The sequence below is a fragment of the Zonotrichia leucophrys genome, chromosome 14 (genome assembly GCF_028769735.1).
Source record: "Zonotrichia leucophrys gambelii isolate GWCS_2022_RI chromosome 14, RI_Zleu_2.0, whole genome shotgun sequence".
Lineage (NCBI taxonomy): Eukaryota > Metazoa > Chordata > Aves > Passeriformes > Passerellidae > Zonotrichia > Zonotrichia leucophrys.
In genome coordinates, this window is record NC_088184.1 from 8553740 (window position 1) to 8568583 (window position 14844).

The 14844-nt window shown below is 42.8% G+C and overlaps 2 protein-coding genes across 2 annotated transcripts in view; one reads left to right on the top strand and one right to left on the bottom strand.

The window, feature by feature from the left end:
- TMC7 (transmembrane channel like 7) lies at nt 1-14810 on the bottom strand. The gene is made up of 16 exons (XM_064725794.1): nt 14720-14810; nt 14323-14563; nt 12063-12211; nt 11546-11713; nt 11281-11366; nt 10632-10777; nt 9979-10126; nt 8370-8540; nt 6723-6880; nt 5762-5879; nt 5045-5142; nt 4543-4726; nt 3613-3743; nt 3187-3342; nt 2239-2317; nt 1-1097 (listed from the first exon to the last, which is right to left on the bottom strand). The coding sequence occupies exons 1-16, from the start codon at nt 14769-14771 to the stop codon at nt 1044-1046; spliced, it is 2139 nt and encodes a 712-aa protein (XP_064581864.1). The 5' UTR covers nt 14772-14810; the 3' UTR covers nt 1-1043.
- The window catches only part of TMC5 (transmembrane channel like 5), a 27886-nt gene continuing 27478 nt past the window's right edge, over nt 14437-14844 (top strand). The window contains exon 1 of the mRNA XM_064725790.1: nt 14437-14524. The gene's annotated coding sequence lies outside the window, so the exon portion shown is untranslated. The remainder of the gene's footprint in view (nt 14525-14844) is intronic.

A 14844-nucleotide genomic window follows, 5' to 3' on the forward strand; every position in this document is an offset into this window, starting at 1 on the left:
CGGTCATTCCTTTAAAATGAGCACAGAAAACATTCCAAAATATTATATTAAAAAGATAGTGTTTCACATTAACTAAGAGCGGACTAACGCAGATTTCAAACAATAAAAGTTTTGGACAAGAAATCCTTAATCACAGTCTTTAAATAAAGGACTGGGTTAGTGGCCTACAGGGACACACGGCTGTCTGATACACACGGTCCCAGCAGTTCACGTAAGACAGAGAAAATGAGAAATTAAGGGGTACTGGCACACTATTGCCAAGCAATAATTTAACTCTGAAATATTCACATTTTAAAACACATAGACCAGTAGTCAAGATGTTCATGCAAGAACAAAAAACAAATAATAATGACTTAAAAAGTTTAAAAAAAGCGAGGCCCCTCCACAGCATCAAGGCTGGTGACCCAGTAGTGCTGTGCCTGCTAGCTTTTTCCTACCCCAAGTGTTTATTCAGAGCTCTTTTATTAGTTTGTTATCTCTGAACCATTTTATGATCAGTTATCCAGTGTTCAACTGCTCTTTTTACTTTAGACCAGCATAAATGGCAAACCCTCACCTCTAAAAATATCGATTTCAAACCCTTGCCATACTTTCTTTTCCTATGCACTATTTCAACATACTTCCATACATACTTGTTTTTAAAACCAAAGCAAATGAAAGGCATTGAAATCATATAAAACCATACCTTTTCCCTCTCTCAGGATTCTTATAGCATAATGTGTAAAAACAGTACAAAAGGGTTTCAGTTCTGATCACATTTTACGCAAACTCCCTGAAAAATAGGGATCAAATCCCAACAACCCTGAAGCTGTATGAGTGTTAAAGCATCCTTTTTTGAACAGCCCTAACACAGTATAAATTAGCTGAATTTCCAAGTTTTGGAAACGTTAAGCCTCAGACCACAAGCACCCATTACACAGACCACAGTCCCAGGGTGCCAGTCAGCTGCTCAGGTTTTAGACGCTGCAAATACTTCTGCTGTTATCTTCTTGTTCTCGGAGTTTCAGGAAGTCAAGTTCTTTGGGCTTGCGTGGTTTTCAAGGTTACTTCTGAGCTTCTGTTATTTTTCTGATTAGGAACATCTTGTCACGACTCTCCTGGAAAGACAGAAGAACAAGAATGTTCCACATGAACAGTGTTAATACAAGTCATCTACAACAGCTCATTTCTTCATTAGAAATAGGTGCACTCACCAACTGTACTCCCTCAACACACTCTCAACTGCCTCAACAACTTCAAGCTCACAATGCCCTTGACTTCATTTATCTCACCTCAGGTTACATATGAACAGTTCTGCATTGAGCCTAGTAAAAACACGTCACACACCTCAAAATTTAAAACCATTCTTCCAGGAAGCTGAACAAGAGCAAGCAAGCAAAAATAAAAACCACAGAAGAATTTTTAGAATTCCCATCTGATTTGTGAACACTTCAAAAAAGCAGGAAGGCTTTTGTTCCTAAATTCCTCACTCCTGAAAAAGCTCCCCCCAGTAAGTGTTTTTCTGCACACAGGTTGTTAAATGCCATATCTGAAAAAAAGCACATATCCAGAAATGGGCTATTTAATAAGAAAGTGAGAAGTCTCACTGCTGAGTTCTAACTCCAGCAGTTTGTCAGATCACAGCACACGAATGCTGCCAAACCTGGCAGTGGCTTGGGATGGCCACAAAGCAGCATTTCTGCACTGGCACCTTCTCCAAAGGGCTCTCAGTGCTGACTTGTTCCACTTTCAGTACCTGCTCAAGCATCTCTGGGCCTACACTCAAGAGCAAGACCAAAAAGATGCAGCAGAAATACAGACCTGGAGGGCAGGGTAATGAGTTGGGTGCCTGTTTGTGAGGGCAGAGAAGGAAACAGAAGTGGAGGTTGTGCAAGATGGTGAAGAGGACAGGAAACACAGGATTCAAGTTCTTTGGCAGAAAAAAACCCATGCAGATAATTGGATTTAAATAAGGCAACAGATGACAAACAGGGACACAGCTTCTCAGGGGCACATCTCTTGCATGTGTGTTGCCTGATATAACCAGGCCTTGTTGCAGTTGCAGCTGGTACCCAAGAAAATCAACTCCACTGAGAAATACCACAATGCTTTTGGTTTTTTTCTGGGTAATTTGTAAAACATTCTTTACTGCTTGTTGCAAACACCAAATATCCAGGAGACTATGAAAACCAATATTCTCATTTCTGTACCCCTAAAGTTCTCTTTGTTGTGTGAGTAAAGTGTTGGGTCAGATCTTACCAAAACCAGTTGTTCTCTCAGTTGTTCAACCACTCGTTTGTGTGCTCGAGCCAAGGCAATAACATAGAACATAATAATGCTGTAAACAACAAACAAAAACTGAGAACAGAATGATGCTGTAAACAACAAACAAAAACAGAGAACATAATGATGCTGTAAACTACAAACAAAAACAGAGAACATAATGATGCTGTAAACAACAAAAAAAACGGAGGACTTGAAATTTCCTATGTATGTAATAAGAAGCTCAGTTCAGGAGAACACAGAAATGTGTGCTACAAAAAGGAAGGGCTGGGTGGAGTCCTAAATAAGCCACGTGGTTTTTCAAGCATAGAAGTTTGAGAAAGCATCAGGTAATAAGGCTCCAAAATTTGCAAACAGTTTACTAAACTGAAATGCAAAAAACTGCATTTAAACTTAAGAAAAACACCTCTTTTTATTGGAAGACTGACCAGACCCTGGAACAGTCTTGTGCAGGCTCTGTAGCTTTGGAGATACTGAAAATCTAACTGGGTATGGCTCCTGCTCTACTTGAGCTTGTTTTGAACAGGAGAATTAGGTTAGACTCTCTCTACAGGTGACATCCAACCTTAAAAATACTATTATTTTACACTGAATTTTATCTTACAGAATGACTGCTTTGGGAGTTTTGTTTTTTCAGACTAGGGTTTGTGGACAGGAGTAGTGATCACAGGGCTTACAGTACTAATCTGCAGAGGATTCACAGTTAACATTTTTGAGAGGGACATGGTTGAATATGGGATGTGCAAGAGGAAATGGAAGCTGATGAATGTGAACACATGGGCAAAGACAAAAGGGCTGAGGATTCCTATGGGTTTTGATGCTTTTGACTGCAAATGGGAAATCTGGCCTAATAGAGGCTTGGTGTGAGTTCAGTAAGGAAGGAAATGAAGTTGAATAAGGGAATCAAATCTCCACAGTACTCACCAAAGGATCACAAAAAAAGGCACTGCAAAGGCTTCTGATGAAATGCCAAAAAGGAACTGCTGCAGGCCTGTTGGAAACTGAAGTATTGTATCTGGAATAACTTCCCATGAAGTGTTAAAATTCCTAAATGGCCCACAAGCCTTGGAAGAGGGGATACTGTCAAAGAAGCAGAACAGAAAGATATTACACCAAAATGTAAAGATAAAATAATCCAGCACAAACCCAGCACCAGTTTGGTGATGCAGTAAAAGTGTCCTATGTCTACAAAACTGTAATTTTTGTTTTCCTGAACTAAGCTATAAGTTTATGTGTTACAACACATAGATTTTATTCCATTAATCATTCTAAAGTTGTGTGTCTGCTTTTACAGAACTGACAGGCTTGGAATAAGTTTCAACTTCACAGAAACTTAAAATTGTTACTTACCGTGCTATGCTGAATCCCACAGGGACAAAAGCCAAGAGGAGCCCAATCAGCAGCACCACCAGGAAGAAAAAGTTGGAACTTGATGCCCTTACAGGCCTTGCTGCAGGCTTACGTGTGTGTATCAAAACAATCTGAAGAGGGAAGGTGAGTGAAACTGTTACCAGTACATCTATCTAGAGATACACCCAAATATACTTCCCCCAGCAACTGAATTTTCCATTCTCTAACATGCCACCAGCCACCACCTCCTTTGATATGTATGGGCTGGGAAGGGCTAAGACAAGATTGCCTCACATTTTAGTATAAGTCAATGTCTCCTAATTTGTGTAAGAATTTGATCCAGAGGACCTCACACACGTGCACAGAGTCAACAGCACCAACCATTTGGTGTATGACCCATAGCACTGCTGTTGGCTTTGTTCAGCCACAGCTTCTCTGGATACATCCCCTCTTGCAAGACCTAAAGTATCAGCAAGAATTGGAGGCGCAGAAGGAGCAGTGTGGTCACTGAGCAAAACTTCTGATAGTCAGAAATCACATAAACATCCATCCCAGCTTGGATTTTCCATTTTGCTCCCAAATTTTTAGCAGTTTTGCAAAATTTTGTCCAAGTTTTAAGCTGTGTTGCTAGTAAATAGATTACTGCACAAAAGTCTTATAAACTAGCTTTGTTACATAAAAAGCTGTTCTTTTAAATAAAGGCAAATAATTTGAAATGTGGCTTTGCTTGATTTCAAAGCAAAATTCTACTGTCTGTTAAAAGCACAAAATCTTATTGAAAATGGAATATCATTGGCTCAATCCATCCACTGCATCTACAGGTGGTTTTAGGGTTTTTTGTTGGTTTTAAATCCCTGCATATCTATATGCCTGCATTACAAAAACCACAGAGATGTACTCAATTCTTTATCAAGCACATGCCCTCATTACCTTTTTAACATAGAAGATGATGAAGTATTTTATCGTTGCTATTGCAGGGAGAAGTGGTGAAAAGAAGGTTCCAATGAAGCAAATAGTCTGCCCATAAATGATTTCCAGGACACTGTCAGAAATTGCAAATTCCTTATCTCCAAACCACTGAACAAGCTTCCAAGAGCAATGAGTAACTAACAACCTGAAACCAAAGAATATTTTTAGTCCTAAACTGAAGTTGTAGAATTGAGATGCATTCTAACACATTTGAAACACGCACAACTTAGCATTGAAGCATTAGACAACATAACAGAAAAGGTCTGAAGCAAAAAGCTCTCAAATATCAAAACCTATCCAGCCATGTGAATAGCAAACAGGTGCTCAAACCACCAGAAATATGTTTATGCTTTATTTTAAAAATAGTAATTTGGTTAGCAGTATGGGGAATTTAAAGCAGAAAAAAGAAAATGTGTTTCATATGTCATTTGTAAAAATATGCTCAAAAAGCAGAGATACATACTTTCTGGGGAAGTCTACAAACAGGGCCACAGCAAGAATTACAATGAAATCAAATATCATCAGTTTGTACATTTCTTGCCCAACATCAGATTCCCAGCACTGTAAAGACAAGTTAGGAAAAACAAGATTAGAAGTCTAAATAAACAAGTGAACAATCTGTCTACTACTAAAGCAATAATCATCTCAGTTAACACCATGAAGGTTCAAATGCTATTAACTCCAATTTCTAAAATACTCAAGTGTTTCAAAGTTCCCATGCTAAGCTTTTCACTTTTTTTTTTTGTTTGGTTTTGGGGTTTTTCTGTGAGGTGGGGCAGGGGGGGTGTGGCTGGGTTTGGTTTGGTTTTGGTGGCTGGGGAGTTTTTTTGGGGTGTTTTTGTTTTCTTTTGAGGAAAACCCATTTGCCTCAATGCCACAAAAGGCAGTAGCACAACATCTCCAAAACACAGCTACCTCAGACAATCCTCATGGTGGACAGAAAGTCTGTGCTAAGGAATCATCTGCCACTGGACCAACTCTAATCAGAGTTTTAGACAAGCAAAGGACAGATGTGTAACCACTGCACTGGTTTGCACTGAGCAGTGGGAATCAACACCAGGCGTAGCATGAACAGCAACCCCAGGGCTCCTACTGAACACCTCTAGACAAGCAACTCCCATGGAAAACAAATCTCCCTTCACAAGCTCAGATGATTAAACACCAAGATAAATCTGCTTACAGGATAGAGCTTGTAATTGTATCCACAGGGCTTACACTTGTCACTGCCACAGTCGGAGATCTGACTCCACAGTGAGAACAAGAGAACGCCAATATTGGCCAACCGCACGAAGACACACCTGCAAGAGAGGCAAAACCTAACTCCAAATGTGCCAAAAAAAGCCATTTAACACCTTGTGCAGGAGTCCAAGGAAGCCTTAAAACACAGAACGGTCATGCAGACCTTTAACAGGGCAGCCAGCCAGATAATAAACACATTTCTTTCCTTAGCAGTAAGTTAAAATTACTTTTGACCTTCCCAGCTTTAGGCTACAATCCCTTGTTTCTTTTCTCAAGTGTTCCTAGATCAGTCATTTCAGCTGCAGATCTTGATGCTGCAATGGGTTGCAATTCCCTCAGGTACTGTTCTGTGTGCAGCATTTCCATTTCATGTAGCTTCAGGCCTTCTGAAGCACTTGGCCAAATCACAAATACAAAGCATTGACTTGCAGAGTTCAGGTGCTTCAACCCAGATCTTACTGCCTCAAGCTGCAAAATACCAGCTCTTACACTGACACATCTTTTACCCCAAAACTTTTAACTTCTGCCTTGAGCAAAGCTGTGCTTCAGTCACTGCTGTACACTCACTTTTGCTCATTCAGGGAACTGCTGCACACAAAGCAGTGAATCCAGCTCTGCAGCCACAAGTTCTCTACTGACTATTTATTCAGGTTGAAGATGTCCAGACCACACAGCTAAACGGGACCAAGAAAAAAACTTGGACACTGAGATGACTGCAGTGTACTGTCATCAAAACACATTGTTCCCAGATTTAAAGTTTCCAACTAAACATTGGCCAAACAATGCCTCCTTGGTTTCCAGTGCCAGCTTCTCTGCTTCTTGACATTTCAATGTTACAATATATACAGCCTACCAAAAACAAGTGGTTGAAACATCCAAAGCCACAATAAAAAGATCTTTACCTCAAGAGTGTCAGCTTGATTTCAAAGGCTGGTGTATACTCTTCAAATGTGATCAGAAATGCAAAGATCAGAGGAGCGATGAAGTTGGCCAGTGTGATCACCATGGAAGGCAAATACTGCACTAAGAGACTAACCTGGGAGTTTGCATTGCCAATGTCCTGCAGGAGAAGAGATGAGACAAACACAATGCTTAGGGAAACACACATTTCTGAGCGTGCTGTCCCCAGCTACACACCAGCCTGCCTTGCCCAGCATCTTTTACTCTGTCTTCATCCTCCACTGACATTTGCATTGGCAACAAGAATCAACACCAGGTGTAACATGAATGGCAAACCCAGGGCTGATTCTGAACACCTCCAGACAAGCAAATTTCATGGAGAACAAATCTCTATCCTTTACAGGAGCCTGATCCCCGCTATCTGTGCAGTTTGCTGCTACACACCCTTGCTTTCTCCTGCTCCTTTCATCAGGAACTCCCTCCCCCTCCAGGTAAGAGTATTTCTGAGCTTCCTTAAAGCTTCTGTTTAAAGAGGTTAAACTCACCAAGGTTTGTGTCTGACTGTTGCTAACCAGCACCAAGGCTACCAGGTTTTACAGCTATTCCAAGTGCAGACACTTTTCAATTTAGTCTTACTGGTGCTAAGCAACTCCCCTGACTTTCCTACCATCCTGACAAGCTCCTCTAACTGCTCATTAAGACAAGGTCAAGATATCAGCCCTTCTACTTAAAGCCCACAGTAAGTGAAGCTGTTCTTGAAGTTGTTCAGTGTTGTGCTATCCTCTTCTCTGCCCTCAAACAGTATCTCTGACACATAAACTCATTTAGCCCCCATTTCCTGCTTCTGTCCCTGCAATCCTGGCAGTTTACAGAAGTTCAGAGTCAGGTCCACCATGAGCACAACTTTCCTTGTGAACAGTTAAATCCATTACACCAGGAACTTACACAGAGGAGAAAAAAATTGTGGTCCCCATTTCTACCAGACTAATCAAACCCTGGGGTCCTAGAGAGAAGTCAATTACTTTTGTGAAGCTGTCACAACAGAAGTTTGTCTGCTTTGTTCTGCTTCTGAACCACTCTTTCCATCTGCTTGTCCTGCCAGAGGTGAAACCAACTCAACCTGATTCTTTCTGCTAGTGATGCAAGAACATTTGCTTCTAAAAACTGCTGTGTGATCAAAGCCTTCCTGTTTCCCCACAAGACAGATCACAATCTTCACTCTGCCTTCCCCTGAAGTGCATTTTTGCAGCTGACAGCGAACCAGATCCCATGAAACTGATCATGATGAAGTTTGATTTAACCAGGTCAGCTCTCCCAGCCAGTTCACTGTCCAGACCCAGCAGGTCAGTGAGGTGAGCACAGTTACAAGGGAAAGGCAGTGAGGGCTGCTCTTCTTGTCAGCTCCAAGACACTCAACACTGAAGCCTCTGCAGCAATGGGAGACATCACTGGGGAGGCTTTTTTGGCACACGGTTCTTGATATTTCCTGCTCTCATCTACTAAAAAAAAAATCTTAGTCTGTAGAAAGCATTTTCAGATCCCTGCATGAAAGGTGCTATATTAAGATACTTGACTCTTTCACAATAGTTCCTCTTGCTGTAATCACCAGCCTTCACCAAATCTGTCCTAGTCTCATTTCTTATACTCACATTGGAGTTTTCTTGAGAGAAGACAGTTACTCTATAAATTGAGTAAAAACATCCTGATAAAATGGCAATGACAATTATATTTATAAATATTCTCAGAGAGTAGATGCGAAGCTTTTCTTTCGTTCTCCTCTCAGCTATTTTTTGCTTCAGTTTTTCTTCCTGCAAGTCCATCTACAAAGAAAAGAAAAAAGAGATGCAGTTTTTTGATGAAGCATACAACACTTAACACCATGTCTTCTTCCCCTGAGAAGTGCAAATCTGTAGCCTGTTCCAGGAGAGTCAGTCCAGTGCCTGCCCAAGCACACAGAACAGAATGTCTTTTCTTTCACAAAACAGGTCCATGCAGAATGGAAGCACCTGTGTGCTCAGCCACCTCGAGCTGAGGGCTCTGTAGCCAAATACAACTGTCCTGCAATCCTCTTCTCTCTACTGTATCAGTAACACATTTCCTTGAGCACAGACAGTTTGCCTGTTTGTTGAGAGAGACTGATCTCAGCTTGAAACTAAACTCTGAAATGGGTAAACCAGTCACTCATCTCGTTACTTCTGCAGGTAAGTAACTATGGCTCAAAATCCCTTCTACTCTTTGCGAAGGAAAACGGGGGGATGGCACTGAAAGAAGGAAGTACAGTCTTGAGCAGCTTGTCATGTAAACTTGGTGTATTTCACCTTAAGTGCTATGAAAATACAGTATCTCCGGTGAGGGCAATTTAACCTGGGCAAACCTACATAACACCTATATGAGAGTATTTTCTGAGGACTTATGTCCATCAAACAGTAATATTAAGGGGCTAGTTCTTCTAAGATGTGTGTTCTGGAGGCAAAAGTGTAGCAAGTGAAGGAAGTTCTGATTCTACGATGAAAATAGATGACTGTGAACTTCATTAGAGCAGAAAGCAACTCACTGTAATTTATGAAGTCTGTAATTACTGCTTTGTGGTTTGAAGTGGAAGCATCTTCTCAAAGGTAATATTTTCACTACACAAATCTCTGCTTCCAGTGTACAGAGGGCAAAAAGAAGGTCCTTGTTTTACCAAAAGAAGCTTTCAGACTTTTTTCAGTGCTTTATGATTTGGGAAATCTATAGCTCCATCAGCATTTTGTATGTGCATGTGTGCCAAAGACACCTAGTGAGAATTTTTCAGTATCTTCTTACTGCAACAATACTCTCAAGCAGTACAAAGAGCACCATCTGAATTTTATTTCTCCCCAAACTGCTCCTGACTGCACTGCATGCTTAAACCCCAGAACACTCCAACTCATCCCTGCAGGGTATTGCCTGCAGCTGGGACAGCTTTTCCTGTTGGACTATGCAGAAACTAACACAGGAAGCAGGACTGGAGCGTGAGGAAGAGGCAGATAAGAAAAGCAGCTACAGGCTGGCGTGGGTCCCCAGTGCACGGGGGAAGGGCCAACAACATCCGTGCCAATCCTTCTCACGCTGCACCAGCTACCTAGAAAGCATGCAAGAGGATGTGGGCTGCACCCCCAAAACAGGCAACTTCAATCCTTCTCAACTTTATTCCCTTATCTGCAAAACTGCACACATCTCTGTTTTAGCCATCCAAGCTGTATGAAACCAGAATCACAAAAAGCAGAAGTTACTCACCTGGAGCTCATATTGCAAGCTGCGATGTTTCAGCCGGGCTGCATTGGGGTCTGTAATGCAGAAGTCCCAGCCTGCAAAGACTTTGTTACAGTAACTCTGAAATGGATCTGCATCGTGCACTAAGTTGTGCTTAAAGCCTTCCACAGACCTAGAGAAAAAATGTGAGAAGATGTATTTTATGCACAGGAAAAACACACACAAGGAACCTGGCTGATCAAAGACCCTCACAGTGAGCTTTGCTTAGCACCAGCCAGTCTGGGACTCTTTCAGTGTGAGATTCTGCAGCAGCTGACCCTGACTGATACAGGTTATTCCCACCTGCACTTCAGGACAGTCACACCTTCTCACCTCACCCAGACCCAGCAAAGGAAACTGAGATGGCACAAATAAACCAGAAACCCCTAAAAAAGTCCTCCAACAAATGCAGTATAGTTGAGGGGCTTTTACTTATAGGTATGCATACATATGAAAAACTGATACTTCAAATTGTTTTCTTGTTCCCAAGCATTCCAAAGGCTACTGAGGCACTGCACCCTCAGGCAAAAGACTCCCCATTCCACACAAACAGCTCAAGAAAACAGTATGTTCCCTTCAAGAAGGAATACAATCTAAACTGTACAACAAGTAACAGTAAATAACACCAACATCTTTACCTCTTTATTATCCAGAGGAAACTTAAGGCAAGGTAGGCAAATGTAGCCAACAGGTATGCCAGTGGCAAATTGTACCTCATGATACTGATCCATACAGCATCTATTGAGTAGTAGCCATAAAACAAACTTGTCACTTCAAGGAATCCCTGTGAAAATGAAGTTGGAATAGAATTTGTAACAGCAGCAACTGCCCCAAACAATGCAACATGGCATTAAGCAAGTAAATTTTGGAAATTTAAAATTAGGGCCCCAGCAAGCTACAAGTCTGTAGCTTCCAAATACTGCCATTGCCTCTACCAAACTGTAGTGCAGGCACTGTGTGCTTAAAATCCCTCCCCTCTCCAATCAAAGAGCTGCAGGACACAGACACTGGGACCCTACACAGAGAGCACAATAGGCAGTGTGCTCCAGAATAATGAGGGGCAGCAGCTGGGGAGGAGAGGCACAGGCTGCAGCACGTGGCCAGCCAGGCCTTGTGCTCACTCAGTAAAAGTCAGTTTGAAAACTGCCCTGCTCAGAAATAACATACCCCAGTGATTCATATCCCTTACAATTTTTCAAAATTATCAAAGCTTCATTCCACAAGTATTTTTTTTTAATTTTAAATGCAACATGAGACACAATTTAAAAAACCCAACTAATTACTTACAGTGCCACTGAGCAAATCTTTGAGGTAAGTATAGAAGTACACAAGTCCCTTATTACCACTAGGTTTATAAATTGTGCAGATAACATCTGTCAAAAGAAAGGTATGAAAAGTCACTCAAATGGTAATGCCCACTGAACTGCAAGATCACATTAATTCAAACATGCCACACTCTTATAAAAAGGCTTTCCTTTTTTTCTGGGAGGTGGAGAAGAAGCTGATGGAAAGGGGGAATCTTACGACAGCTGTACATAGAGAAGATGTTTACCTATGTTCTTTGGAGGAATGTAAGCAACAGTACTGTTGAATAGTCCAAATGTAGAAATTATGGTGGGAAGAACAACAAAACTGAACATCAGGATAAAAATGATGAAGTTCAGCAGGACCAGAAAGCGCAGGAAGGAGAAGTAGGACTGGATACCAGTACCAAATTTCCCTGGGAATAAAAGAAACATGTGCCAATAATTAAGGTGATAAAACCATTGAAAATACAGAGAGAGCAGATTATAAAATCAGTTTCACTGAACCAAAGAAACATTGTTAAAGCTAGTTTTAAGTACTACAGACTTTTAGCAATATAACTGAAATGCAGGTTGGACATATTATTAATTTTTTCCAATATATTTCCTTCTATCATATAATGGATTTTACATTCAGCAATAATAAGGAAAGAAAGTAACTTCTTAAGCATATGTAGTTATATCTGAAACTATGCTCACACAGGTAAAACTGCCAATAACAGAAGCAACTTTCCAGAGGAGACAAGGACATCAGACAAGAAATACCTTCTATGCTGCGAATGTCACGTCGCCAAAGCACCAGGTAAGATGACAAGCCCTTGACTTCACTGAGTGCTTTTTTCAATGATTTGCTGCTAGTTCTTTTCCACTTCTCCCATCTGGATAAACGTTCTGTTTCAGCCTGCTGAGAGTCCCTAAGAGTCCAGGAATACAGTTACTGAGCACAAGAAATAATTTTTCACTCCATGTAACAGGGCTTAGCAGGATGGAGCCTGCCCACAGCCTTCAGGGAAATAGCTACAGACACACAAGCTCTCCCCATCTGATCTTGTTGGTAATGGCAGCATCAACTTAATTCAAATAGGGCAAGCTGTCTCATGAAAAACACTCACCTCTCTTGGAGAAAAAAACAAATAAACAAAGAAAAAAACCCCAACAAAACAAAATTGACAATTATAGCTTTTTGAAATATTTGCTGGAAAGTGCCAATTCAATGAATTTGAGAAAATATTTTTTGCCACCACCTCTGGGGATGCACTGTTTGAATAACAAATTGCAAATAAACACTGAGAATCTGCCACTGTCTGTAATTTTTAACCACTCACTTATGGATTTTCATACTATATGAGTACATTTGCATTTTAAAAAATGCTGCCTGGTCAGCAACAGCATCAAAGAGAATTCTGAGTGGCTCAGAGTTTTTATTTTGTGGTTTCTTTTAAGAAACCTTAAAACCAGGCTAAACTTCACAGAAACATAGCTTGAAAATGGACTTGTATGCAGCAAATTCTTTTCCAGCCTCTGATGCCCCTGAAGAAGGGCAGCAGTTAAGTAAGTACCCATGAGGACATGATGCTGTGGTAACAAGGTTTCAGTTTTAACACTTGCAGTCAACCCTACTCATGTGCCCAAGAGATGCACTGCCATGTGTGCTGTGTTGCCTGTTTCCACATGGCTCGAGCATTTTGGCATGAAGTCAAATAAAACCTATACAAACAATCAAGCAGGCAGCAGATGACCTCAGCTTTAAGAGCAAATACAGCTCCTCTCAAGAGATTTCATTCTGTGCAAACTACAGGCTGCAGTTTGCAGTGTTGTAACGCTGCAGAACTGTCTGGCCCCTGCTCGGTTTGCATTGTAAATAGAAGCGTGGGCTGCACATTCATCTGAGTTACAGAAGTTGAGTGTTCAGCTCTCAGGACGTTTGTGCCAAGCACTTTGTGTTGGCAGCTGCTGCACAAATGCAGATCACCAATCTGTAGAAGCGCCAGGAAGCCCCACCAGAAAAATCTCTCAGTGCTAACATGTGTAAACAAGCCTGGGACATTGCAACTCCACTACTCCCTCCAGTTCCTTTTTCTTGAAGAGCTGAACTTTAGATACCCAACTTCAAGTAAAAACTCAAGGTCTCGAGCACTTTACCATGACCTAGATCTTCTACGGTTTCTTGTGTACAGCCTATAGAATTGAACTCCAGGGTCAGGCTGTTTGCCACTGCTCTTGCAATAGAGTAGGTCTTGTTCTCCCTGGAGTACCAGACATTAATTGTACTTCCACCTCTCTTCTGGTTCATAACTAGAATTTGTACTGAACCAGTGTACCTGATTTAAAGGTGGAGCTGTATTCTGACAGTGCAAAACCACATCCTGTATCACTGTCCTCAAAGCAGCTTTAAGCCCAGCAGTGAGACATGAGAAAACAAGCACTGAAATTCAGGCGGGGCAAAGCAAGGTCTTTGCAACCCGTCCCTCCGGGGGGTTACCACCCGGGGGGCAGGAACAGCCCACAGGAAAGAGTCATTTAAAAAGGAATGGGGCGGGGGGAGAAGATAAAAAGAAGCAAAGGTCCTGGGAAGCTTCCTATCAACTGTACAGAGCCACAGCAGAGAGAGAGCACTGCATTGTGTAAGAGCAGCTTAGCAGACTCAAGAGCAGCAGCACTCGCATAGCAGCGGGGGGAGGTGTGTGTGTTCATGCCGATAACTCACAGTGACCCTTGAAAGCACAAAACTCTGAGAAAAAAAAAAGTACCAAAAACCCCAAACGAAAAACGGTGAGAATGCGTTTGTTTGCTACAGTTAATTCTCAGTTTTGCCTAATTTCTTCCAATTCAACCTACTTCTGTCCCCAGTCAGCCACACCCTCGCGTCAGCCAAGAGCACTCGGGCACCTTCTTGTCAGAATCACATGCCACAGGGTGAAACAGACACAGCCAAGTTCTCCTTCACCCTTTCAGCGCACCTGGCTCGTGTTTAGGAAAAAGTCATTTAAAAAACCAAATCAAGGAAGAAACGCTTAAAATTAACCTTGCTCTCCTCTTGTCTGCCATGCACACCGGGCGCTCTCGGGCAGGGCGCTCAGCCGGCTCTCCGTTCTCCTGCAGCAGCGCCCGGGCCGCGTCCCCGCGGCTGCCGTTGGTGCCCAACGGGGCCGCCCGGCGCTCCTGGGTGCCCCCGCGGCGCCTCCGCGCTGACTGGCAGCTGGGCAGCTCCTGCAGGAAATCCACAGGTGCGGCGCCGTGCGGCTCCTCGGCGAGCAGAGAGAGCCCTGCGAGGGAGAGACGGGCGCTGCGGGTCGGGGGTCGCGGCACCGGGACCCCGCAGCGCCCGAGGGCAGCGCCGCTGCTCCGCTCCCGCACCGTGCCTGCATCCCCCCCGCCACCTGCGGCCGAGCTGCCGCCGCCCGCCTGCCCCGCGCCCTCACCGCCGCTGTCCCGCTGCCATCCCGGCCCCGCGGCGGCCCCCAGCCCGCTCATGGCTGCGGGGGAAGCCGGAGCCCCGCGCCGGTGCTGCCGTTTCCGGGCGGCGGCTGCCGGGAGTGGGGCGAGG